This window comes from Phocoena phocoena, chromosome 15 (genome assembly GCF_963924675.1).
Source record: "Phocoena phocoena chromosome 15, mPhoPho1.1, whole genome shotgun sequence".
NCBI classification, from domain to species: domain Eukaryota; kingdom Metazoa; phylum Chordata; class Mammalia; order Artiodactyla; family Phocoenidae; genus Phocoena; species Phocoena phocoena.
The window spans coordinates 34,500,835-34,526,314 of NC_089233.1; the positions used below are offsets into that span (position 1 = coordinate 34,500,835).

General features: G+C 53.2%; 1 protein-coding gene across 4 annotated transcripts in view; it reads right to left on the reverse strand.

Moving 5' to 3' along the window:
• The window catches only part of MGRN1 (mahogunin ring finger 1), a 52,161-nt gene that overhangs the window by 14,871 nt on the left and 11,810 nt on the right, over nt 1-25,480 (reverse strand). For all 4 annotated transcript variants that reach the window (XM_065891996.1, XM_065891997.1, XM_065891998.1 and 1 more), the window contains exons 2-9: nt 15,757-15,875; nt 14,091-14,179; nt 13,276-13,422; nt 12,089-12,206; nt 4,385-4,451; nt 3,653-3,702; nt 1,940-1,987; nt 605-673 (exon numbers count right to left, since the gene is read on the reverse strand). In XM_065891996.1, the coding sequence (XP_065748068.1) occupies nt 605-673; nt 1,940-1,987; nt 3,653-3,702; nt 4,385-4,451; nt 12,089-12,206; nt 13,276-13,422; nt 14,091-14,179; nt 15,757-15,875 (707 nt within the window). The remainder of the gene's footprint in view (nt 1-604; nt 674-1,939; nt 1,988-3,652; nt 3,703-4,384; nt 4,452-12,088; nt 12,207-13,275; nt 13,423-14,090; nt 14,180-15,756; nt 15,876-25,480) is intronic.

Sequence of the window (25,480 nt, forward strand, 5' to 3'; positions counted from 1 at the left end):
AGAAACAGGACCTGGGCAGAGAGCACTTGGCATCCAGCCAGTTCCAGCCACCACGGAAGCTGGCCTGAGACCCCAGAGGTTTTTAAAAAAGGCAGCAGTTTCATTTGTGTCTTCAGACAATGACAAAGGCATGGACTAATTCCCTGGCTGTGCCAGACCTTGGCTCTGTGGACCACCAGGCTCCTGTCACAGGCACTGGAAGGTGAGCCGGCCCACGGGTGCAGTGCAGGCTCAACTGCTGATGAGAGAAGGGAAAGGCCAAGGCTGCACCGGGGAAGGGGGCAGCAGGAGGGGGTCCGGCATCCCCATGCTGCCCTGATGGCCAGCTGCCCAGTGATGGTAACAAGCCAGTGAATTTGCTGGAAAAAGGACAATGTCCCACAGACTCTGCTAACTCTAGAAATTAAGGAAAAATGATGGAGTCTGGGGGCCTGGGGTCTCCAGGGGAAGGCTCAGCAGGGAACTGGCTCATCTGCCACCAACCTGCAGGGCCCTGGCCAGGACAGGGGCCCCAAGCAGGTCACCCACAGGCCTGCCTCCGAGCAGCTGGGAGGAGCACAGCGGAGCACGGCCAGCCTGGCCCGTTGGTGCCACAAGCACGCACCTTCGTCTCCTGGTTGTTCTTGTTCTCAATGCCGTAGATCTCCTGCAGCAGATAGCTGACCCGGTCCACCTGGAGAGCAGAGAGGTGTCTGGACACTTGCTCCCAACTCAATGGCTCCTCTGCACCCACCTTTCCCGACAACCCCTCCCAGGTGCCGGGCTCGGGTCCTGGGGGCAGGTGTGGTTGGCGATTCTGTCTAGCCCCACCCCCAGGGAGCAGGCACTACTGGAGACAGGCAGGGAGAACCGTCACCTGCCCAGCCGACCGGTATCAAGGACACTGGGCTGGGCCCAGGTTCTGCCTGCCCTGGAGGGCGTGGAGCCAAGCTCTACCCGGACCTGGCGACCACATCTTCTGCCCACCTTACTGTGCCCAACCCCAGACAAAAACGACCTTGGACCCTCCTGTCACCAGCCCCACAAGAGTGACCAGAGTCAGGCCTCGAGCTGACCACAGTTTATTGGCCAGATACTCCTCCTGAGAGCCACGGCCCTGCCGGTCAGCTCTCCTGAAACAAGTGCCCAGACCATCACTGGGGTCTCCTGCCCTCCTGCCACCTCCAGGTGTTGCACCTGCCAGAGTTCTCTCAACCCCTCTTTTAAAAAACTCAGCAACACCACTCCCGGGTTGTGGCTGACATACCTGAGCAGCTACACACAGGATAATCTGATAATCACAGCTTTGGAGACAGACCCCACCATGGCCGCTGTTAAATCAGCCTCCAGGCTCATTTCAGGGGACCCTGTCCGCTAAATCCTCATAGAATGTACCTAAGTCGGAGGCCACCAGGGATAATTCTTCCTGGTGATAGACTATGGAATTACAGACCCCAAAGAAAGGCTGTACTGGTCTGTAGCTCCCATTGGTTCCAAGATATTCCATCCTTCTCTCAAATATGGATTAAGTCAATCTAAGTCTTTGCCCAACACAGAGGTGATTTCAGCAATTTGTGAGGAGGAGGGGAGGCTGCAGTGTTTCTTCCTTCTTTCCTCCCTCCCTTCCTCCATCCCTCCCTCCCTTCTTTCCCTTCTTCCTCCATCTGTCCATTCATTCACTCGGCAAGTGTTTACTGAACACTCACTCGGTTCAAGCTGGACAAGGTTTGGCTACGATGGTCAATGCAGGTACGTGGTGGGTATGCAGTACACGCAGACACACCCAGTGACCCCGACCCTGACTCCCGGAGCCCAGGGCCCACAGTAGGGGGTGTCACCAGCTACTTCCACAGTGGCCATGGTGGCCCGGGGAGAATAATCCACAGAGACCACTGGGTCACACGTGTGCGCCTGTCTTTTAAATCAAAAGGGCTCACGGTATTTCCTCTGATGGACTTACGATTTGCTTCTGCTTTAAAGGCTTCACAGAGAAGCTGCCGTCGACGTGCTGCAGGGAAGAAGGACAGAGAGGTTAACTCGGCCATGCTGAAGGCCCGTCGTCGGTCAACCCACATCTACGGCTGAAAAAAGAAGGGGCCACACAAAGACTCAAGAGACAGGCCAGGGATCCTCCAACTGTGGTCCTCTGACCTGGCTTCGAAACTACCCAGAAAATCTTCTAAAAATATCGCCTCCTGGGTCCCACCCTGACCTACAAAACCCAACTCTCCCTGGGTCGTTCTCAAGAACACTCAAGTTCACCACCATCAGCCAAGTTCTGACAATGGATAGGCACCTCCCCAGCTGCAAGAAGCAGCACCTGGATGACAAGAACTAAGACAGACGGCTCCAGCCCTCAAAGGGCTTGGTCGAATCACGAAGACAGCACAAGGATGTCACTGCCTTACGTACCAGGAAGGCCCAAAGCTCTGAGAGCCGTGAGAACAAGATAGAGCAAATGCGTCTGGTGGTACCTGGGGAGGCACACGGCTCCGAGTCCACACAGTTAAGCACGGTACCAGATCTGAACTCTCGCTCACCAAATACCCCTTCTGAGTCCACTGAGACCAGCACCTGGCATTTTCTGTAAGGCTGATGGGTTCTGACAGAAGTTTCTAGCATGCCGCACTCCAAAAATAAGGTAGTTTCTCACTGGACTCTACACTGGAAGCACAGAATGGAGTGTCTGCCAGTGACGGCCCATCGCCCTGCCAGAGCACACAGATGGTAAATAGTCACCATCTCCTCCAACAAGGCCGGCCTGGGGAGCACAGCTGGTGAGCCCAGAGATGGAGAGGGCCACCTCCACCACGGCCCCAGGAGGCCAGGGAGAGCACAGACCCAACGTCGCCAGAGGGGCCTCAGGCCCAGCTCCACGGACCCCCTGGGGCATCTGGAAAGATCCAGATCACATGGAGGAGATGGGCTCTGCACTTAAGGCTTTCGGGGTTACAGGTACACCCTGAGCTGAGGAAGCCAGGGCTTGGAAGGACGTCCAGAACAAGCGGTCTGAGACTGGTTTCCTCGTGAGGTCCTTGCTCCTCGTCCACCTGGGCCACAAGCTGGCGCTAAAAACACAACTGCACAGTGCCGACCAACATCAAGGAACACTACAAGGTGGGGATCAGCCGTAGCCTTTTCAAATAGGGGACACACCCCACTACTCTGGCAGGGCTCTCAGTGACCAGGGACCCTGTCCCAACACAGTTTGGCCCTCGCTCGCTGCATGGACGGACGCATGGAACTGTCTGGACCCCGGTGAGAGGACCAACCCTAGAACCCGAGACACCCTAATGCAGAGTAAGTGGTGGGGCTGACTGTCCTCACCACCAGCCAACACCCCCACCACACACCATAAACACGGCCACAAATCATGGACAGTCAGGGGCCTGGGGACTCAGGTCTGGTGGAAAAAAGGGCAAACACCTAAGTTCAAATACACGTAACACTAAAAAAGTAGTAGTAGTAAATGAATCCTTCCATGTAAATGGTCTCTTTATATACGGGGCACCCCCAACTCGGGGACCCCAGGAGAGTATGTATGTCACGTCTAGGACCGTACTAGGCAGGTGGCAGACCCTCGTCCACCCCACCAGCATTTACTGGGCACCTACTGCGTGAAGGATAAGATGACAAATGAGGAGTCGGCTGCACGATCAGGGATGGCACTTACCTTCTCAAAGGCGGCCAAGAGCACGTGGGCGTGGCCGGCCACTTCCACACCTGCCCGGGAGAGAGGAGAGTGGTCAGAGCCGGCCTCCACCACCCCTGGCCCCCCACCCCAGGCCTCCTCTTTCCAGCTGGCACGTCCCCAGCTCTCAGCCTGCAGGCAGGGCCTGGTCCTCTGAGGACCCACTGAGGTCTTGTCCTTGCCTCGCCCTCCTCTGCCTGCAGCTCCCTCCGACCTGCGCACCTCACCCGGCCCCAAAGCAGCCACTGCTGGCTGCTCACGGTTGGCTCTGCTCCCGTCTCACTCGGCATGGGGACAAGCCTAGGCCGGGCAGGGCTCCGGTGTCTGCACCCTCGCCCGGGACCCCACAGCCCACAGCAGGGGCAAGGAGAGGCCAGCAGGACTGGCAGGAGGAGGCAGGTGGCGAGGGGTCAGCGTGGCACCGGCAGCCTTCATCGTTCCACTGCAGGGTGGACATCAGCACCGGAGGCCTGTCTTGCCACTGTCAGCACCGCGAGAGCCAGGCTCTGCCACAGGGGCGCAGGGACGGCACCAGCAGCAGGAGACGGAGCGCTCGGCGCCCGAGCCCCCTGGCCCCAAGCCCGCCCAGCAGGCTGAGCCGACGTCGTCCGCTGTTTCTGGACTGAGATCCCCGGACCCGGCTGACTGGGGTGAGAAGGGCCTCTTCCCAAGTGTGCATGCCTGGAAGGGAGACCGAAGGGAAAGGCCACTCACCATCCCCCTCATCCACCACAGCCTGGATGACCACTGGAAACATGCCCCGGTCCAGGTCAAAGTTCAGCTGTGGAGAAAAGGAGGTGACAACAGTCAGACTGAGCTGGAGGGAGCGGGTGGGATGAGTAGGAGGCGTCGAGGTGACAGAGCTGAGGCAAGACAGGCGCCCTTTTCTTCTTTGTGGTAAAGCAGATTAAAAGGGCACATTTGTGTTCTAAGTGTAACTCAGTGTCATTAAGTACATCCATACGGTCACACGACCATCAGCACCATCTTTCCTGGAACGTCCTCGCCAGCCCTCAGCGGGCCTCCCAGCCCAGCCCAGTCCTGGAACCTCCATGCTGCTGCGTCTGTAGACGGGCCGACCCTTGGACATTCACAGAAATGGATGCACACAGTATCTGTCTTTTGTGTCTGGTGTCTCTCAGGCAGAATCATCACGCTGCAGGCGCCTCCCGCTTAAGGCCGAGTAGCACTCCCTGCCTGGCCAGACCTCACTGTCACCCATTCACCTGCTCACAGACACCAGGCCCCCCTTCGGTTGTGCTGAGCGGGGCTGCCTCTGCTGGACTCTGCTGGGTGGACCCCTAGGCACGGGAGTGCCGGGTCCCACGGAGATCCCGCGTCTAACCTTGTGAAGAAAGGCACCCAGCTCGGCCCCAACAAAGATGGAACCAACGTGAAGGAGAGACCACGTGGCTTGTCCGAGCTCACGGAGAAACCTCCTCTCACTTTTCCTTCTCCTCCTGCTTAAGTCCCTCCAGGGATCCCCGCTGCCCACTGGCTGCAGGCCACGCTCCTCCCCACGTGTCCACTCAGGTGCAGCTTCCACATCTGCTCACCAGTGGGGACCGCGGGGAGGTCACACAGAGCCTGCGGGGCAGAGGCGCTCAGCCAAACACACCCACCACGGGAAGGGTGCCCAGCGGGTCCCCGGCCATCGGTGGGCGGCAGGGCCGGGCGGGGCCAGTGCTGGGACAGGGCATACTCAGCACTACCAGGTTCGGGTCTGGCTCTACAACCTGAGCATCAGGTCCCGATCCTAATGCAAAAGTTCCGAGCAGGCGGCCGAGAGAGCACGCGGTGAGCACCAGCCCCCGGAGCTGCTTGTGTTCAGGCAGCGGGAGCCGAGGAGGGAACTGGCCCAGGAGGACCACGTCGGGTAGGGGCTCCAGGGCACGGGGCTTGGTAGGAACGTGTGCGCACAGATCCACACGCGGAGAGGTGTCCAGGCCTACCCAGGACCCACAGCCTCAGGGTAGAAGGGCTGCACCACCAAAACTTGGACCTGGGAGAGGGAGGGACCCGCTTTCCCTGCTCCTGACTTGCTCTGGGGTGCCCCACGGGGTGGGGGGGTGACCACCCGAGACAGCAGTCACACATCCTCTACAGCTATCCCGGGGCCAGGGGCCTCCCACACGCCTGCTTCTGCCCTCCCTACACCGAGCCAGGGAACAGGGAGCCATCTTGCCAACGACCAGCCCGCAGTTACCCCGGTGACGACGATGACGATGACGACGATGACGAAGCTGAGGTGGGTGTGATGAGCAGGTGCTGCCCTTCCCAGGCTGTAATCAGGCCCAGGAGGGGAGCTATTCAGGTGACAGAGCTGGACGGGGAGCAGTGCGGGCCCTGCCACCCCCACGCTTCCGGCCTGTTGCTGAAATATAGTCGTCAGCACTGACGTGGTGACTTGGTTGCTCTGAGGAGCTGCCAGTGATTTGCCTTTTCTTTCTCTCTTGCACACTGAGTGCTGCCTCATCACCAGCTGACGGGCGGAATAAAAGACACTGGTCTGGGGAGGTGTGACGGGGGCTCCTGCCCCGCGGGCCGTCGGGTTCACGATGGACAGCCTGGCTAAGTAAGCACCCTGCACCCCAACCTCATGGACCCCTGCGGCCACCTGCGAGGGAGGGACTGTTTCTATTTCCAGCTGACAGATGGGAAAGCAAGGTTCGCAGAGGTGGCATAACTTGCTGGATGCTTCATAGACAGAGTGACAAAGCCAGGGTTGCCTCCAGGTCTCGCCCACCTGTGTCCTCCTAGCTCCTGGGAAAGGCCCTCACTGCTTCCTGGATGCCGCTGGTACTTCTGTCCTGGAGACTCTGCTCTTATCAAGCCTGACCCACCTGAGGCCTCCTGTCCAGCCCTGTCCAAACCCTACTGCAAAGGTGCAAATGACTGTCGTCCCACTTTTCAGGTGGCAGCACCCCGACTTTCCCTGAGGAAATGTGGGAACAACTTCTCTCCTACCCTGGTACTGTGTGGCCTGGCCAGAGGATGGTATGTCTACCTGAGCACTCTGGGACGCAGGCGGGGACCGCACCTCTCACTGGTCTGCAGGGCACCAGCAGAGAGCGAGGCCAGCTCAGCAGGAGCACACCCTTCCTGATGACACGGGCCCCTGCAGACACCCAGCCTTTTCAGAATCTATGCCAATTAGTTCCTGATTTTCTTTTCTTAAGCCAGACTAAGGTGTTTCTGTCACTTGCAACCAAAGAAGTCCCGACACAGACACCACTTTGAAGGCTCTGCCGCAGCAGCCTTCCCGGCGCCTCCCACGAACATTCAGTGCCCAGACCACAGGGCAGCACACTACACGTGACGTTTGTCCAACAGACTTGCAAACCCAACAGAAGACGCGGTGCTGAGCCAGGGACAGAGGTGGAGACGACAGGGCACCATGACCCCCTCTCTCCCCAGACACCAGGGCCTAGGGGTGGGGGGGAAACCCGGGAGTACAGGGACCTAGGGAGCAAGGACCACCTCCTCCCAGACTCCTGCTCCCCAGAGCTTGGCACATGAGTCACGCCCCAGAGCCAAGCACGCGGGGAGAGGACAGAGACTTCCACCCTCCCAGAGAGTCTGAGGGAGACGCTTTTTAGTTTTTGGCCACGCCAGGCAGCATGCGGGATCTTAGTTCCCTGACCATGGATCGAACCCGCGCCCCTGCAGTGGAAGCTTGGAGTCTCAACCACCGGACCACCAGGAAAGTCCCAGGAGACACTTATTTTTAATGCAGGGAGTGAGGCTTTCTTAGGGAAAAAGGCAGCCAGGTCAGGAGAAAGAGCAGCAGCTGACGGCAGCAGGAGTCCCGCCCAGGCTCCCCTCAGGCTCTGCTGTCACAGAGGAGCCGTGGACGAGGGTCTTTGCAAGGCCTAGGTCAGATGGACACTGGGAAATAGGGGAAAGGCAAGGGGTGGGGGAGGAGGGGACGTGGCTTTGACTGAAATAAATGGAAGCCCATGAGGAGCTAGTGGGAAAACTGCAAAGAAGCCCCACGAGCCACGAGGAGATCTGTAGGTGTTGACCTGGAAAGACTCCACAGCACGGTGCAGTAAGAAAAGAAAATGACGCATGTGTGGGGCAGGGGGCATATGGGAAACCTCTATACCTTCCTCTTAATTTTGCTGTGAACCTTAAACTACTGTAAAAAAGTCTTACAATTAAATTAATTTAAATTCAATTAAAAAGCAAACTGCAACCAAGAGGAATGAAAACATACATCCACACAAAGACTTGCACACAAATGTTCACAGCAGCATCATTCATGACGGCCAAAAGGCGGAGACAACCCACATGTCCATCAGCTGATGAAGGGCTAAACAAAATATGATCCCATCCATCCAGTGGAATGTTATTCAGCCATAAAAGAAATAAAGCACCGATTCATACGACAACCTGGACAAGCCTTGAAGACATGATGCTGAGTGAAAGAAGCCAGCACCAAAGGTCACATAGTGTCTGATTCTGTTTATGAGAAATGTCCAGAACAGACAAATCCAAAGAGACAGAAAGTGGATGAGCAGTGGCCAGGGGCTGGGGGAGGAATGAGGAGTGATTGCTAGTGGGTAAAGGGTTTCTCTTGGGGATGACAAAAAAGTTCTGGAGGTAAGGCGGTAGTGACGGCTATACAACTCTGTGAATATAGTAAATACCACTGAATTATACACTTTAAAAGGGTGAGCTGGGGACTTCCCTGGTGGTGCGGCGGTTAAGAATCTGCCTGCCAATGCAGGGGACGTGGGTTTGAGTCCTGGTCCGGGAAGATCCCACATGCCGCAGAGCAGCTAAGCCCATGCGCCACAACTACTGAGCCTGTGCTCTAGAGCCTGTGAGCCACAACTACTGAGCCCACGTCCCACAACTACTGAAGCCTGTGCGCCCAGAGCAACAAGAGGAGCCACCGCAATGAGAAGCCCACTCACTGCAACGAAGAGTAGCCCCCGCTCACCACAACTAGAGAAAGCCCGCGTGCAGCAACAAAGACCAAACACAGCCAAAAATAAACAAAATAAATAAATTTATTAAAACAGAAACAAAAAAATAAATAAAAGGGTGAGTTGTATAGTATGCAAATTATGTCTCGATAAGTTGTTTTAAAAAAAACAAGCTACAAAATAATATTTGTACAGTATGACTGCATTTTTGTAAAAAACAAATGCATACAGGAGAAAGTCTAGAAAATACACCCCACATGGTCAGAAGTGGTCACTTCTGGAAAAGGACACTGAACTGGGAGCATTCTGCTTGACAGATTCTGTGTAATCAGAACATTTTACTATAAGCATACATTACTGTTATAATCTTTAAATAGGCAAATCTGGGGAAAACGGCTAAAAAAAAAAGGGAGGATGGCCAGGCCTCTGATGGCACAATGCTTGCAGCTGAAGGGACGCCTGGCTGTGTCTGGAGACGTCTTCGGTTGTCACAATTGCAGCAAGGGACATTCCTGACACCTGGTAGGCAGGGGCCAGGGAGGCTGCTCAACATCCCACAGAGCACAGGACAGTCTCTGCCAGAGAATGACCCAGGACCCAGATGTCAACAGCACCGAGACTGAGAAACCCTGGTATAAAGGAGAAACCTGAGTTTGGTGCCAGAGTGTCTGTCACATCTCTAACACCTACCAACACCCCCTTCAATGCCCTCAGCTGGCAAGGACGTCATGCCAGGACGTAACAGCATCCTTCTGCTCTCCATACAGCTTAGCTTCCAGAACCTTCTATGTATGGCAAATCTTAGCCGTTTCCTAGCTACAGTAACGACTGATGAAGTTTCCATTGAAAAATACATGTAATAGGGCTTCCCTGGTGGCGCAGTGGTTGGGAATCCACCTGCCAATGCAGGGGACGTGGGTTCGAGCCCTGGTCCGGGAAGATCCCACATGCTGCGGAGCAGCTAAGCCTGTGTGCCACAACTACTGAGTCTGCGCTCTAGAGCTCGTGAGACACAATTACTGAGCCCGTGTGCCACAAGTACTGAAGCCCGCGTGCCTAGAGCCCATGCTCTGCAACGAGAGAAGCCACCGCAGTGAGAAGCCTGTGCACCGTAACCAAGAGTAGCCCCCACTCGCCATAATTAGAGAAAGCCCGTGCGCAGCAAAGAAGACCCAATGCAGACAAAAATAAAATAAATATAAAAAAAATAAAAATAAATAAAAATACATGTAATAGAGGGAGGAATGGCGGTGACTGCTTAATGGGTGCAGGACTTCCTTGTGGGTGATGAGAACGTCCTGGAACTGCCCAGTGGTCACACACTATGAATGCACTGTCACTGACGTAAGTTTATATTGTGTGTATTCTATCACAATAAAAAACACCTGTAAGAAAAACTGAGCTGATTTCAACAACATATTAGTGGGAATTCTCTTTCGGTCCAGGGGTTAGGAATCTGCACTTTCACTGCCGAGGGGCCAGGTTCGATCCCTGGTCAGGGAACTAAGATCCTGCAAGCTGTGTGGTGTGCCTCGCCCCCCCCCAAAAAAAGAACATCTTAGCTGAAGTGATAATCAGAAAAGGCAAAGATGAGGACGGGGTCCCAGGATAACAACACTGGACAGGCCCACCAGGCCACATGCTGACAAGCCGAGGACGCAGGTTCCCTGTTGCGCTGAGGGAGCAAAGGGGGTGCCCTCGTGGAGCACCCAAGACTGGCTTACAAGTCAGGTGTGCGCTCAGGACAAGTGACCCAAACCGTTGGTGATACAGGACATCTGCAAACGCACAGGGGACGTTTCAGGGCCAAAATGCCAAGACTGGGTTATTTCAGAGGTCACCAAGCTGAGGTGCAGCCTCAGCCCAGCCGCCTCGCAGTCACCATAGGTGGGGGCACCCACTCACCTGCCCTCCCAGCCCCTCTGCCCTAGGGGAGCTGCCCCATCCCATTCACAGGAGGGTGGATGGGACCAGATGCACCTACCGGGCATCTGAACTGGGAATGTGTGCACGCGGGGACGGAACCATCCTGATGGCACGGGGCTGTGGGCAGGGGGCCCCCAGGACTGCTATTCAGCTTGGCCTTTGACTTCGACGGCCCCACCCGGCTTCCAGAAGACCTGCCCTTCTCATGTGGTAAAACAGAGGGGGCTCCTATTGCTCGACATCAAAGCGCTCTGACCAGCAAGCACACGCGGCCGGGAGTAACTACCAGGGCGTGGCCTTCACCGTCTGACATACCCGTGATCCAGAACCTTCCTGGCAATTCCCACACCACACCATACCCTGCTACCTCCAATCCTTCCCACTCATGTATTTCAGTAACGTAAGACGTGACTACCCTCTGTCAAAAAAAACTAGAGAATTCAGCTACGTCAAAGAAGCCAGACATGAAAGGCCACATACTGTACAGTTCCATCCATATGAAATGTCCAGAACAGGTAAATCCAGGGAGACAGAAAGCAGATTAGTGCCAGGGGCTGGGGCAGGAACAGGGATTAACTGTAAAGGGCATGAGGGATCCTATTGGGAGGATAGAAACATCCCAAAACTGGATTGTGGTCATGGCTGTGATCACAGATTTACTAAAAATCACTGAATTGAACACTTAAAATGGGTGAGTTTTATGATATATAAACTCTACCTTAATAACCTGGTTTTTTAAAAAAAAACAAAATAATTCAGGGGTGTACACAGTATTGATACTCACACTGTACACATGTAGTGTGTATGTGTGCGTCTCCCTTATACCAAGCTCCTTTGCAGAAATAACCACTGTCTTAAGCTTGATGGGGAATCTTCTCTGGCTTTTCCTCAAGGATTATGTACACATACATGTACCTGCAGAAGTGGTCTTGTGCACATCTGTGGCTACCACATATGTGCGATTACATGGTATTTGTCTGTAATGTGCTCTTCTCCAAGCCCAGGAGGTGCTTCCACATCAACATGTACAGCAGACATAAGCTCTGTCAGCTACTTTAAGGCTCACGACATCCCAGAACGGAGCTGGACTATGGTGCCCCCATTATGTATACAGGGGGTTCCCATGATGTCAGTGAACCAAGCGATACCTCCGTAATGGACATGTAGATTGTTTCCAATTTACTATTACAGACAGAGCTGCAGTGAGCACCCTCCACGTCGTGTAAATCACTGTCCTTAGCTACAGAACCACTGGGTGGGAGGCATCCTGCCACGCTGCAGCCCCGTGGCCCTGACAACCATACCAGAGCCTTACGGAGCTTCTAACTGCTGCTGCTCCATCCGGCCACGATCATCCAGTCCAGCCAATGCCTGCACCGACCACAATCCACAGTCCAGGTACCCCGACTGGGCACACAGACCTTGGTCAGCAGCCATTCCTGACACTTATCAACCATGTGAGGAATCTGAGTGAACAGGCCCCACTGTGCTTGCCCCCCTCCAGGGGAAGGAACTCGGGGAGAGGCCAGGGGAAAGGGGGGCCCAGCCAAGCTGTTACCTCATCATCCTTCCACTCCGAGAAATCGATCTTGAAGGAGGGCAGGGAGAACTGCTGGCTCACTCCCCGCTTGTAGTGGACAGTTTCGGACTGCAGGGCCGGGCTCTTGGGGGTGTACCTGAAAGGGCCAAGAGAGAAAGGACAGTGAGACAAACTCTCTGCCGCATCCCATTCTCCCAGAGCCCAGACCTGCCCAATTACTGTTACCTTTCCAGACTTGGCTACACCTTTCCACTAGGCTTTTATGGTTTGTTGACATTTTTGAATGAATACACTACAAAAATGCACAGTGCAAAGTGACCCCCAGCCCCGGCCTCACGCGTGCTCCCAGCCACCTGCTTCTCTGCCCCGTCCACAACCCGTGTGTCACTCCTGGGAAAGCTGAGGCATAATCACGCCTGTATGAGCAGGTGTTTCTTCTTCAATATTCAAACAGCAGTCCACCTACAATCTGCTCCGACCACTCGTGTGCCTGAAGCTGTCCCACAGTCATCACAGATGGAGGTGCTGTGTTCTTGGGACACTGCATGGGTTCCACCACGGTTTTACTCTAATTGATTCAACCAGGTCCCCACTGGTGGACACCAGGCGGTCGCCAACATCTTGCTATTCCAAACGAAGCTTCCAGGACTCTCCTCTGCACACATCTTAACCACACATGCAAGCATGTCCCCAAGATAAATTCCCAGGAAAGGAATGGCGGAGTCAAGCAGCACACACATTTTCAATCCCGGTAGGCTCTGGCATCTCCCTATGTAGGAATCCAACCCAGGACCCTCACCCACCTCCCCACACCTGCTATCCCTGGGGCCTCACTCAGTCTCTAGGACAAAGGACACTCTCGAGGGCCTTGGCACGTCCAGCCTGAGACTGACACTGGGGGAGGGGCTGCTCTTACACGAACAGGGACTCACAGACCGAGCTCTCAGCCACCACTCCACCCCCGGATCAAATCTGGCCTCCGAGGGGTTTCCTCCGACAGGACGGAAGTGGGTACGTTTCTGCCCATCCTGCCTGGGTCTGGCCTTACAGCCTGGAGGCAGGCCTGCCACGGTCATGCTGAAGTTGCAGATTTTAAACTTTTGGGGCCAGCAGGGCCCTATTTCAAATCAAAGCTCCGAAAGTTCAAATACACAATACAGATAGAAGCAGAACCACTGGGCCTGCCAGGCCCCACGGGGACTCACGCAGCCGTCCCATTCAGGAACTCCTCCACTGCCTGGCAGTAGATGGTGATGGCCACCCGGGCGTCGGCATCGAAGGTGAACTCCAGGCTGTAGAGGACTCGGGGCTTTTCGCCGTCCTCAGTGGGGCTGTCAGCACCGTCCTTGTACCTGCCCGGGAGACAGAGGAACAGGGCAGGTCAGGGGCTGTGCCTGCGACGGTGTCCCCACCCCATACAGCACCCCCGCCCCCGCAGGGGCCCCAGAGTCAGCTGCCTGGCTGCATCCCACCTTCCTAGGAACGTGGAGGCTGTTCCCTGTTTGGACAACAAGGCCCAACAACGCAGGGTCCTCCTTCCCTTGTCTCCTGCTCACAGAAAGGGAGACTAGTCCTCTGGGTTTAGAAATGGCCCCGATCCCTCGAGTCTTCCGGGTTTGAGGCAGTTTCTCAGCCCACTGACACGCCGGCTGGACTGCTCGAGGCAGTGGGGGTGTGCTGAGCGCCGTAGGGTGCTGAGCGGCATCCCTGTTCCCTGCCTGCCAGATGCCAGAAGCACCGCCCTCACCCACTCCCAGCTGTGACAACCAAGACTGTCTCCAGACCCGGCCCAACACCCCTGGGGCACAGGCGCCAGGCTGAGGCCCGGCTTAAGGCTGGAGTTCCACAGGCAGAACCTGCGGGCCCCTCCCCTCCCCCCACCCCCGCCCCCCAGGGGCAGCTCTGGAATCGAGTCTTGATTCTACACAAGGGGGAGCAGGGCCCGGGGCCACTCTCTCCCAAGCACCAGGGGGCCCATGGGGGGCCAGAGCTCGGCACAGGGCTGGGGGGGAAGGGTTACCTCACAAGCCGGAGGGAGTCTTTGCGGATGTTCACCAGGCTCCTCAGTGTCTTCACAGGCTCATGCGGGGCAGGGGTGACGTAGGGAAACTAGGAGGGAAAGAGCAATTCCAGGTAACCCCCAGGGCATGGCGGCGGAGGGAAAACAGGGCTTCATCAGAGCAATGGTCACAACCCTGCCTGATCATCCTGGGCCCTCGCACTGACCACAGGACTGCACTCCCCTCATCCACATCCAAGGAAACCACAGGCGACACGGCCAGCACGTGGGAGAGCCGGGACTGGAACTGCCCTGAGGATTCTGGGTCCCCAGTTGCAGGACGGACCCTCAGCTGGGTCCCCGGGGCAGAGGTTAGGGTTGGGGCTCTCAGGCCACGTTCCTGGAGGTGGGACCTGTCGTCTCACTGCTGCCCTGAACAAGGCAGGCTCTCCACACAAGGACGATGGTCAATACAGATTTCGGAAGGGACTTGCGCCCACACAGGCACGCACGCACGCACACGCACGCGCGCACACACACACACGGGTGCTGTAAAACTGGTGGTGTCTGGAAGGCTTGGGCACGGGGTCAGTCTCCTGCTGGTGACAACGCACTGAGTCTTAGCAGATGTTTTCACTGGGAAGCTGGGTAAAGGACACCTGGGGTCTCTCCATCACTTCTCACAACTGCAGGTGACTCTACGATGGTCTCAAGGAGAAAGTGACACAAGACAACAGATCTATAGGTGGCCTGCAGAGCCAGGTCCTGGGTCTGAGCCAAGGCTGCAAAGACATGGAAGGCAGGTTCTGCTCCTGCTGTCACAAACTCGGGAGGGTGGGGAGCTCAGTACAACGTGGAAGCCCCACTGGCCCCATGGGTGGGGGACCAGCACTCTGGGCCCCAGGCCAGTTAAAGGACCAAGACTTCATGTCAACCAGCTGCTCTACAGCTAAAACAGCCTGGAGACCCCTGGTCCAGGGGATAGCACCCCCACCAGGCCCAGGACTCAGCAGCCTTAGGGGACAGAGTCCAGTGTCTCGTGAGAGAGAGGGCCTCCTGCCTGGGCCCTTGGCCATGCAGGGGACCATTATCTCAAGATGCAAACCCAGGCCCCTGCTCAGCAATCCCGCACAGCCCTCTCTCTCTCTTTAGTCTCCATCCATCAAACATTCCCTTCTTTATTGCCTGCACCCCACATACTAAACAGGGCAGGGTCTGTCCTTCCAGCCCCTGGAAGAGTCCTAGGTACACAGCAGGTGCCAAATGTGCGTTGAATGAAGGGACAGCAGTGTGTGGAGTGCACTCCTCTGGTGACTAGTGAGGGCGAACTTGTAAAAAAGAGTCCTGGCTGTTTGCGTTTCTGCTTTGGATCACATCTCTTGCCCACTGCCCTATGGAATGTGGATGTTCTTTTCTCTTTTTAAAGGCAGCCATCCAAGAGGCCTGGGATGAAATCCAGAGCCTTCCTCAGCCCCACAGTCTGGAGGCACTGGGTTCAGTAGCAGCTGCTCTGTACCCCAGGGACCAACCCTCGGCCATCCAGCCTCTAAGGGGGGACAGGCCTCACGCACACATCACATGCACACGTCCAGATGACACCTCCGCCCCGTTTGGGGAGACTCAGTGCCTGCTCACAGCCAGGGGCCTTGCCACCACTGCCCACGTGCCCAGCCCCACCGAGACCCACCTGGACTGGGCGATTGCCCAGGAAGTTCAGATCCATGTTCTCTCCAAAGAGGTAACCTTCAGGGTGGGGGGTGTCGAATTTCTCACCTCCCATGAAAAAGTGGGAGGCAAAGTAGTTTCCTGGTTAAAAAAGGAAACACAACTGTAGACGATGAGGCTCAATACAGCCCAATGGGAGCATCTCATGGCCAAGAAGCTCAGCCTGAGAAAGGCCAGCTCCAGACACGGCCTCAGCCCCTCCACCTGGACCGGGGCCTCTCCTCCCCACTCCTGGACTCATCCAGACCCCCGCTCCAATATCACTTCCTCCTGCAGCAGGCTGAACTGCGTCCCCTACAAGGACACGTCTCAGTCCTCACCCCTGGCACCTGTGACCTTGTATGGAAATAGGTACTTTGCAGATGGAATCCAGTTAACAGGAGTCAGACTGGATGGGGGCCCCTAAACCCAGTGACTGGTGTCTCCATAAGAGAAAGAGGGAGATGTGGACACAGACACACACAAAGGGAAGAAAGCTGTCTGACAACAGAGGCAGAGATGGGAGTGACGCGGCTACAATCAAGGAGTGCCTCAAGCCTCCAGAAGCAGGGAGAGGTGGGAAGGAGCCTCCCCTAGAGGCCTCAAAAGGAACCAACCCTGTGGACACCTAGATTCTGGACTTCTGGCCTCCAGAACTGTGAGAATAAATTCTGTTGTTTTAAATCACCCAGTTCGTGGCACTTCATTACAGTGACCATAGGAAACGAATACACTTTCTCTGACCCCCAGACTAAATCAGCCTCCCTACCCCAAATCCGAGCCCTGAGAACTTTTTCACCTCAGTGCTGACCACAGTTTAAAACTGTGTGGACCTGAGTTATTTCATTTCTATCTGACTCCCCTCCATGAAGACTGAGGCTATACGTCCCTGGCACACTTAGGCACTAAATTCACGTTTCTTGTAAAAATAGATGGCTACAAGGCATCGGACATGGGTCAGCTTCAAAGAACTGAGCTCACAGCCTTGCTGGGGAAACACTAGAAGTACTGCCTCCCCCAAGCTTCCTGATCTGATACTTGCCCACTGTCCCCCGTTTCTCACTGGCACAGAGAAAGGCCAGGTAACCAGAGGGCCCTGTGAATTTTGTGGACCAGAGGGAATTCTGGGCCACTTGAGCTTTGGTGGGCGCCGTGCATGGATCTGTGTGTCCTTCCTGAGAACCACAACCCCAGTTACGCGGGACACAGCCTTGGCTGCCTAGGCCGGGAGGCCCAGAACCAGGAGTACAGCCTGGTGGCTCTTGACTGAAGGGAACATAGCCAGGACATATCAGGCCAGGGCGTAACCCCAACCCACGTGTGGACCAGGAACCAGACAGAGCCAACTGCAGTGAGAGAAAAAGAATAAAGTGGTGACTAGTTAAATAAATACAATACTCCTGATTTTATGGAACACCATATAATAGCTGCTAAAGAGGGTCAAACAGACCTGGATACTGACACAGAAAGATGGTCCCAGAATATTTGTTGGATGCATTCCAAAACCCCTTTTGAGAGGTAACTGCACACTTAGGCGTGCATGACGCAAGTTGTGAGTACACAGAGAATGGTCAAAAGGACGCACCCAAAAAGCTGCTGAGAAGTCAGTTGGGACCAGGTGCAGCATGGACAAAAGCCCAGACGTTCTGCTCCATGTTAGATCTTTTCACTGAACATGAACCACTCGTGGTGCACTTATCAGAATAAAAAGACTAAGTGTGATGCAGGGAAGCACCTGGGCCCTTCCAAAATCACCTGGGATTTGCACTCAGTCCCGTCTACCGCACTGAGAGCATCAGTGGATTTTAATGTGCAAAGGCTTTAAAAAGGTGGTTGTTCCCACACTGGCCCTATTGGGGTGGGGCACAGGTGGTCTCTGGACCTGTCTCTGGACAGGTGGGCCTGTGGTCCACCTAACCTTGAGCCTGAATCACAGGGCAGTTGAGAAGGGTGTCAGCTGGGAGCTCTGGGCGAAGCCAGCTCAGAGCCACCTGGTCCGCCAGGACTACGATAGGCTGTGACAATGGCACACAGCACAGCCGACAAGCAGTCACATGCACTAGGCTCTGTGACAAGTCAGGGCCGCAGTGGCATGTGACAGAGGGTGCAAGGAAGCCCAGCGGCTGCCTGGGCCCCGCCCTGCCAGGACCTCCACGCTGCTCACAGGCCCTGAGGTGGATCCAGAGGCCGCACAGCACCGGTCTGGAGGGAAGGTTCCAGGCGAGGCGGAACTAGGCCTGGGGCCCAGCCATCCTTGCAAAGCCCTCCAGGAATAGACAGACCCCTGGCCTGGAAAATCCTGCTCCAACCTCGCCCTGGGGGGACCCCAAGGCCCAATCACATTATGTCCAACAAATCTCCAGAATTTCCGCTCCACAAGCAGAAAGTGGGTGAGGAGGTTCTCCTCTAAGAAGGCCCCATGTTCTCACCTCCTGGTATTCATGTCTCTGGGGAGACTTCTCAGACTGAACAGGGCTGACCTGTGTAACCAGCAGGACACTGTGGAATTGACGGAGTGGGACTTCCAAGGCTCTGGGGGAGGAAGCCGGCTGCCGTGCTGGACACTCAAACAGCCCCATGAAGGGGTCCATGTAGTGACAAACTGAGGCTTCCAGCCACTGGCCAGCACCAACCTGCCAGCCCTGCGAGGGAACCACGTGGGAATCAGACCTTGTAGCCCAGCAACCTCAAGGGAGACCCTGAATCAGAACCACCCAGCGAAGCCACTCCCAAATTCCTGACCCACAGAAACCGTGATAATAAGCATTTATTGTTATAAATGGCTAAAATTTGAATTTGCTACTCAGCAAGAGATAACTAACATGATGGGCTTCGAAATCCAGTCTGAGTGACCCTCTCTGGGCTCCTGAAAATAACATTTTTCTGTGGCCACCACGCTGCTCAACGCCACCACCATCTACTGCTGGAGTCCTGCAATCCACTCCCTGGTCTCCCCACTTCCACAGCCCCAAAGGCTGTTTCCCACATCCCAGTGCTCATAATGAGGGGCCTTCTGATGCCTCCCTAATCACACCAAAACAAGTCCCAGACTCCTCCTCATGGCTTGCGGCAGACCCTGCCAACCCCGTCCGTAACCCCAGGGTCTCTGTACTTGCTGTTTCCTCTGCTTATGAAGTTCTTCCCCAAGAGTCTGCCTTGATCCTTAGACCTCACGTGTCCTCCTCAACAAGGCCTCTTCTGATCATTCTTTTAAAATTTGCAACTTTCGTCCTCCCACCCCACCTGCTGACCCCCCACTCCCAGCCCCCTTCCCTGCTTTATTCTCCTCCATAGCTCTGCCCACAACCTGACGATACACAGGAGGCCTGCACGTCTTAGTGTAGTTTTAAGCTTTAATAACTTCAGAGGTATAAATGCTACAAACGGAAACCTTCGGATTAAGAGGCAACGGATGAGGGTTTTTATTGCGTGGGGCTAGGTTTTTTTGGGGGAGGCTTTAACTGTTTCTTTTCTAAATTAATGTGCATTGCCTTTTTTTTTTTTTCATGTTTGGCCACACCTCGAGGTTTGTGGGATCTTAGTTCCTGGACCAGGAATCAAACACGCACTCTTGGCAGTGAAAGGGCGGAGTCCTAACCACTGGACCACCAGGGAATTCCCTAATGTGTATTGCTTTAAAACAAGAAAAATTATTTTTAAAAGACTGGAGGGGGATTTCCCTGGTGGCGCAGTCGTTAAGAATCTGCCTGTCAATGCAGGGGACACGCGTTCAAGCTCTGCTCTGGGAAGATCCCACCTGCTGTGGAGCAACTAAGCCCGTGCACCACAACTACTGAGCCTGTACTCTAGAGCCCATAAGCCACAACTACTGAGCCCACGCGCCTAGAGCCCGTGCTCTGCAACAAGAGAAGCCACCGCAATGAGAAGCCCGCGCACTGAAACGAAGAGTATCCCCACTCGCCGCTACTAGAGAAAGCCCACGCGCAGCAACGAGGACCCAACGCAGCCAAAAAAAAAAAAAAAAAAGACTGGAGACATGGGACAAGGATGTTAGAGCAGTGACCATAAAAATCACAAAACTGGAACCGCGTTCTGGAAAAACCACTGGATCGTACATTTTAAAGGGTGAAGTTTGGGCTTCCCTGGTGGCGCAGTGGTTGAGAGTCCGCCTGCCGATGCAGGGGACACAGATTCGTGCCCCGGTCCAGGAAAAATCCCACATGCCGCGGAGCGGCTGGGCCCGTGAGCCATGGCCGCTGAGCCTGTGCATCCGGAGCCTGTGCTCCGCAACGGGAGAGGCCACAACAGTGAAAGGCCCGCGTACCGCAAAAAAAAAAAAGGGTGAAGTTTGTAGCATGTGAATTATATCTCAACAAGGCTGTTATTAGGAACTGGAAGCACTTCAGTTGTCAGCTGGTAAATCGTCAACAAATTTTTTTGGTATTAGATCTTTATATGATCTTTCTATTTTTTGGCAAGTAACTTGGAATTAGATGCTATTGCTAAATCAAACCCCTGTTAATTCCCATCTACTTTATTTACGTGAACAAAGTTTCTTAACTTAAAATGAAAAACAGAACTAGAAGTGCTGTTGAGCTGTCCCATTCCAGCAACAGGTTCTATTCAACTGTGACTACATGAATTAACTGGGGGGAAAGCAGCCTATCCACTGACTTAAGAAATACATGTTCAATTTTTTTTTTTTTTACTATTTATGTTTGTTATTTATAAAAACTGTAGGGACTTCCCTGGCGATCCAGTGGTTAAGAATCCGCCTTCCAATGCAGGGGACGTGGGTTCCATCCCTGGTCAGGGAACTAAGATCCCACATGCCGCAACTACTGAGCCCACACACCACAACAAAAGAGGCCGTGTGCCGCAACAAAGATCCCGAGTGTCGCAACTGAGACCTGATGCAGCCAAATAAATAAAAATAAACATTAAAAAAAAAAAAAACTGCAGTATTTGTGATGTTCTGACCAACTGGTTATTTGTAATGGCCACTCAAACCAGGAGAAAAATTCTCCCTTTTAAGATTCTAATTTCAATTTATGTACATATTTTGGTTGCATACAATATAGGGACCAATAAAAGACTTTCAAGCATAAAAAGTTGGAAACACCTCACATGCTCGATAAGGAAATGGTCCAACACACCGTGGCAGTGACAGGATGGAACCAAACATCAGGTAAAGGAGGGAGCGGGGTCTCCGAGTATCAGCACAGAGCAGGTGCAGAACCAACACAACTCAAACACGGAGGACGTGAAAACATATCACAACGCAGCCCCACAGCGCAGATGGTGGGACCCCAAACTTGGAGGAGGAAGAAACCAACGTGGGGAGGACATGCCTGAGTCCACAATATGAAAATGAAAAATGTAAACTGTGGACTCTGAATGGAGGGCATTCCCTATATTCCTCTCTGTATTTTCCTGTATGTTTTTAGATGCTCACACTTTTAAAATATTTATTTATTTATTTATTGGTTGTGTTGGGTCTTCATTGCTGCACGCGGGCTTTTCTAGTTGCGGGTAACAGGGGCTACTCTTCATTGCGGTGTGCAGGCTTCTCATTGCAGTGGCTTCTCTTTGCTGTGGAGCACAGGCTCTAGGTGAGCAGGCTCCAGTAGTTGTGGCTCGCGGGCTCTAGAGTGCAGGCTCAGTAGTTGTGGTGCACGGGCTTAGTTGCTCCGTGGCATGTGGGATCTTCCTGGACCAGGGCTCGAACGTGTGTCCTCTGCATTGGCAGGCGGATTCTTAACCACGGCACCACCAGGGAAGCCCTAAGTGCTCACATTTTAACGAAAGGAACTTTTAAAGGAGGAATGTGCATCCTAGGGAACTGGCAGCAGCTCCCAGGTGTGTGCCTGTGTGTGTGTACAGATGTATCGTGCATACGTATATGTGTGGATAGGTGTGTGTATATCTAAATGTGTGTGGTGTGTGTGCACATGCATGCATGTGTTGTGCTGTGTGTGCATGCATCTGTCATGTACACATGTATACGGTGTACATGTGTTGTGTGCATGCATGTGCATCTGCGTGTGCACACTTTGGAACCAAGAGGAGCAGGCAGGGCTATGAAGAGGAGAGAGGGAAAGAGAAAGACAAGACAACCGAGGGGGAGAAACAAAAAGGAAGACCTGGAGATGGGAAGAGAAGAGAAACCACCCCCACAGCCCCAGGCTCTTCTTCCATGCCCCCGAGTCAGTGCCCCAGCCTGGGTTCCCCACAGAACCCATTGAGAAGGGATGGAACCTGCCCCCACTTTCCATGTGAGAAACTGAGGTCAGAGATCACCAAGCTAGTGATGGAGTCACAGCTCAAACCTGCCAACACCAAGCCTACCATGTGTCTTTTTAAAAATTTAATTATTTATTTATTCTTGGCTGCGCTGGGTCTTCGCAGCTGTGCACGGGCTTTCTTTAGTTGCGGCGAACAGGGGCTACTCTTTGCCACAGCACGGTTTCTCATTGCGGTAGCCTCTCCTGTTGCGGAGCATGGGCTCCAGGCGCAGGCCTTGGTAGTTGTGGCTCGCGGGTCCAGAGCAGACACAGCAGTTGTGGTGCACGGGCCTAGGTGCTCTGCGGCACGTGGGATCCTCCCAGACCAGGGCTCGAACTGCGTCCCCCGCCCTGACAGGCGGACTCTTAACCACTGCACCACCAGGGAAGCCCCACCGTGTGTCTTAATCCCATGCTGGGCATCTCCCCGTAACACAGCACAGGGGACAGACAGGGGATGGCAGTCAGTGGTGTCACTGCCGGTCACACATAATGAGCCACGTGAGAAGGGAGTCTCAATTGTGAAATCCTTCCAGAGGGCCTGCCAGAGGACACGGGTCCTGATTTTGACCTAGAAGCCCCAGCTACCTGGCACAACCCACTCCAGTACTCCAGGGCCTCAGAGGAGCCATCCTCAAACTTTATGGCTAGTATGTGGGTTCCTCAAAAAATTAAAAATAGAACTGCAATATGATCTAGCCATCCCACTTCTGGGTATTTACCCAAAGGAAACAAAAACACTAATTCAGAAAGATACATGCATCCCAATGTTCACTGCGGCATTATTTATAATAGCCAAGGTATAGAGGCAACCTAAGTGTTGTCAATAGATGAATGGATAAAGAAGATGTGATATATATATATAGATAGATAGATAGATAGATATACATATAATGGAATAGTACTGGACCATAAATAAAATGCAATCTTGCAATTTGCAACAACATGAACAGACCTAGAGGGTATTATGCTAAGTGAAATGAGTCAGAGAAAGACAAATACCACATGAACTCACTGAAGTGTGGAATCTAAAACACAAAACCAAACAAACAAAACAAAACCAGACTCATAGATATAGAGAACAAACAGGTGGTTGGGAGAGGGAGGGGGCTGAGTGAAATAGGTGAAGAGGATTAAGAGGTACAAACCTCCAGTTATAAAATAAATAAATAAATAAATAAGTCATGGTGATGTAATGTACAGCATAAGGAATACAGTCAATAATATTGTAATAACTTTGTACAGGAACAGATGGTTACTAGACTTGTCATAATGTGTGCAAGTGTCAAATCACTATGTATCAACAGTACAAAACTAACATAACATTGTATATCGACTATCTATCTATATATTTATAAATACACATACTGCTTTCACCCATCTTATTTTTTTCTTTTCCATTATAGTTTATTACAAGATATTGAATATAGTTCCCTGTGTTATACAGTAGGACCTTGTTGTTATTCTATTTTATACACATTAGCTTGCATTTGCCAATTCCAAACTCCTGATTTATCCCCCGCCACCAATTTCCCCTTTGGTAACCATAAGTTTGCTTTCTATGTCTGTAAGTCTGTTTCTGTTTCATAGATAAGTTCATCTGTGTCATATTTTAGATTCCACATATTAGTGATAATTAGTATGTTTTTATACCTCACTTAGTATGATAATCTCTAGGTCCATCCATGTTGCTGCAAATGGCATTACTTCATTCTTTTTTATGGCTGAGTAATATTCCATTGTATGTATGTACCACACCTTCTTTATCCATTCATCTGTCAATAGACATTTAGGTTGCTTCCATGTCTTGGGTATTGTAAATAGTGCTGCTATGAACACTGGGGTGTATGTATCTTTTCAAATTAGAGTTTTCTCTGGATATATGCCCAGGAGTGGGATCACTGGATCATATGGCATCGCTATTTTTAGTCTTTTAAGGAACCTCCATACTGCTTTCCATAGTAGCTGGACCAATTTACATTCCCAGCAACAGTGCAGGAGGGCTCCCATTTCTCCACACCCACCTCCAGCATTTGTTATTTGTTACATCAACTATACTTTAATTTTTTTTTAATTATGGCTAAAACAAATCCATGTCTCTGTCCCCTCTCTGCTGTCGCAGCCAAGGGACACTCGGGCTCAGACAGCTCACCTCCTCTCTGCCCGTGGGATTCAGACTCTGCCCTACTTATGGGTGTCCCAGTGACCTGGATGACAAACAGATGAACAGCCACCAAAACAAAGACCAAGAGTGCCCTTCCCGGGAGGCTCCCAGCGTCCCCTCAACTGGCTGTTTTCCTTTACATAAGTCAGGCGTGGAAGGACAAGTCAGGTGCAAGGCAGACACATGTTCATCATCTTCCAGGATGAGGAAAATCAAGGCTGTTTCTGTGACGGCCTGTGGAGGTGGAGGCAGAGAGGTATTGCCCCTTCCTCACGGGCCACAGAGCAAGCCGAGCAGACTTCTGGGGTTCCTTTCTGCTTTGTGTGTTCCACTTTTACACGTCTAGCTGTGCACATGTGTGTGATGATCATCATTTACAACTGAAAATTGGAAACATTCTAGTTGCTTAAATGAACTAACCCTGCTAAAAGGGCCAGGTGCCAGGACACGCAAAGATCTCCCTGAGATCAGAGTCAAAAGGCAAAGTGTTGGTCAGCATAGAGAGCACAGATGGACTCTAGGGGAAAGAAAGGGTCAGGCAGGATCCACGCCAAACAGACAGGAATCTCCGAGGAGGCGGGGAGAGAGCGGGAACAGTAAACCATGCCCTCAATGTTCTCCCCAAGAACATTGGCTATGCACCCAGAGTTCTATTTTTTTTTTAATAAATTTATTTATTTATTATTTATTTTTATTTTTGGCTGCATTGGGTCTTCCTTACTGTGCATGGGCTTTTCTCTAGTTGTGGCGAGCAGGGGCTACTCTTCATTGCGGTGCACCGGCTTTTCATTGCAGTGGCTTCTCTTGTTGCAGAGCATGGGCTCTAGGTGCACAGGCTTCAGTAGTTGTGGCACATGGGCTCAGCAGTTGTGGTGCATGGGCTTAGTTTCTCCGCGGCATATGGGATCTTCCTGGACCAGGGCTCGAACCCATGTCCCCTGCATTGGCAGGTGGATTCTTAACCACTGTGCCACCAGGGAAGCCCTAGAGTTCTATTAAAACCTGAGTTTATCAAGAGACCAGAGTTTGGAACCCTGCTATAGAGTGAATGTTCGTATCTCCCAAAATTCACATGCTGAAACCTAAGCCCCAATGTGATGGTGTTAGGAGGTGGGGCCTTTGGGAGGTGATCCTGCCTGATTTACCCAAATCTCCCAACCTCTGAAACACCCACAACAGAAAGAAGCTGGGCAGGACAGGTGCCACCCAGCATTCCTGTGGGGACAGCCACCACTGCGACCACCACAGCCACAGGGCAGCTCCATGGCTTCATCAACTCCTGGTTTCCCCCAAGAGCT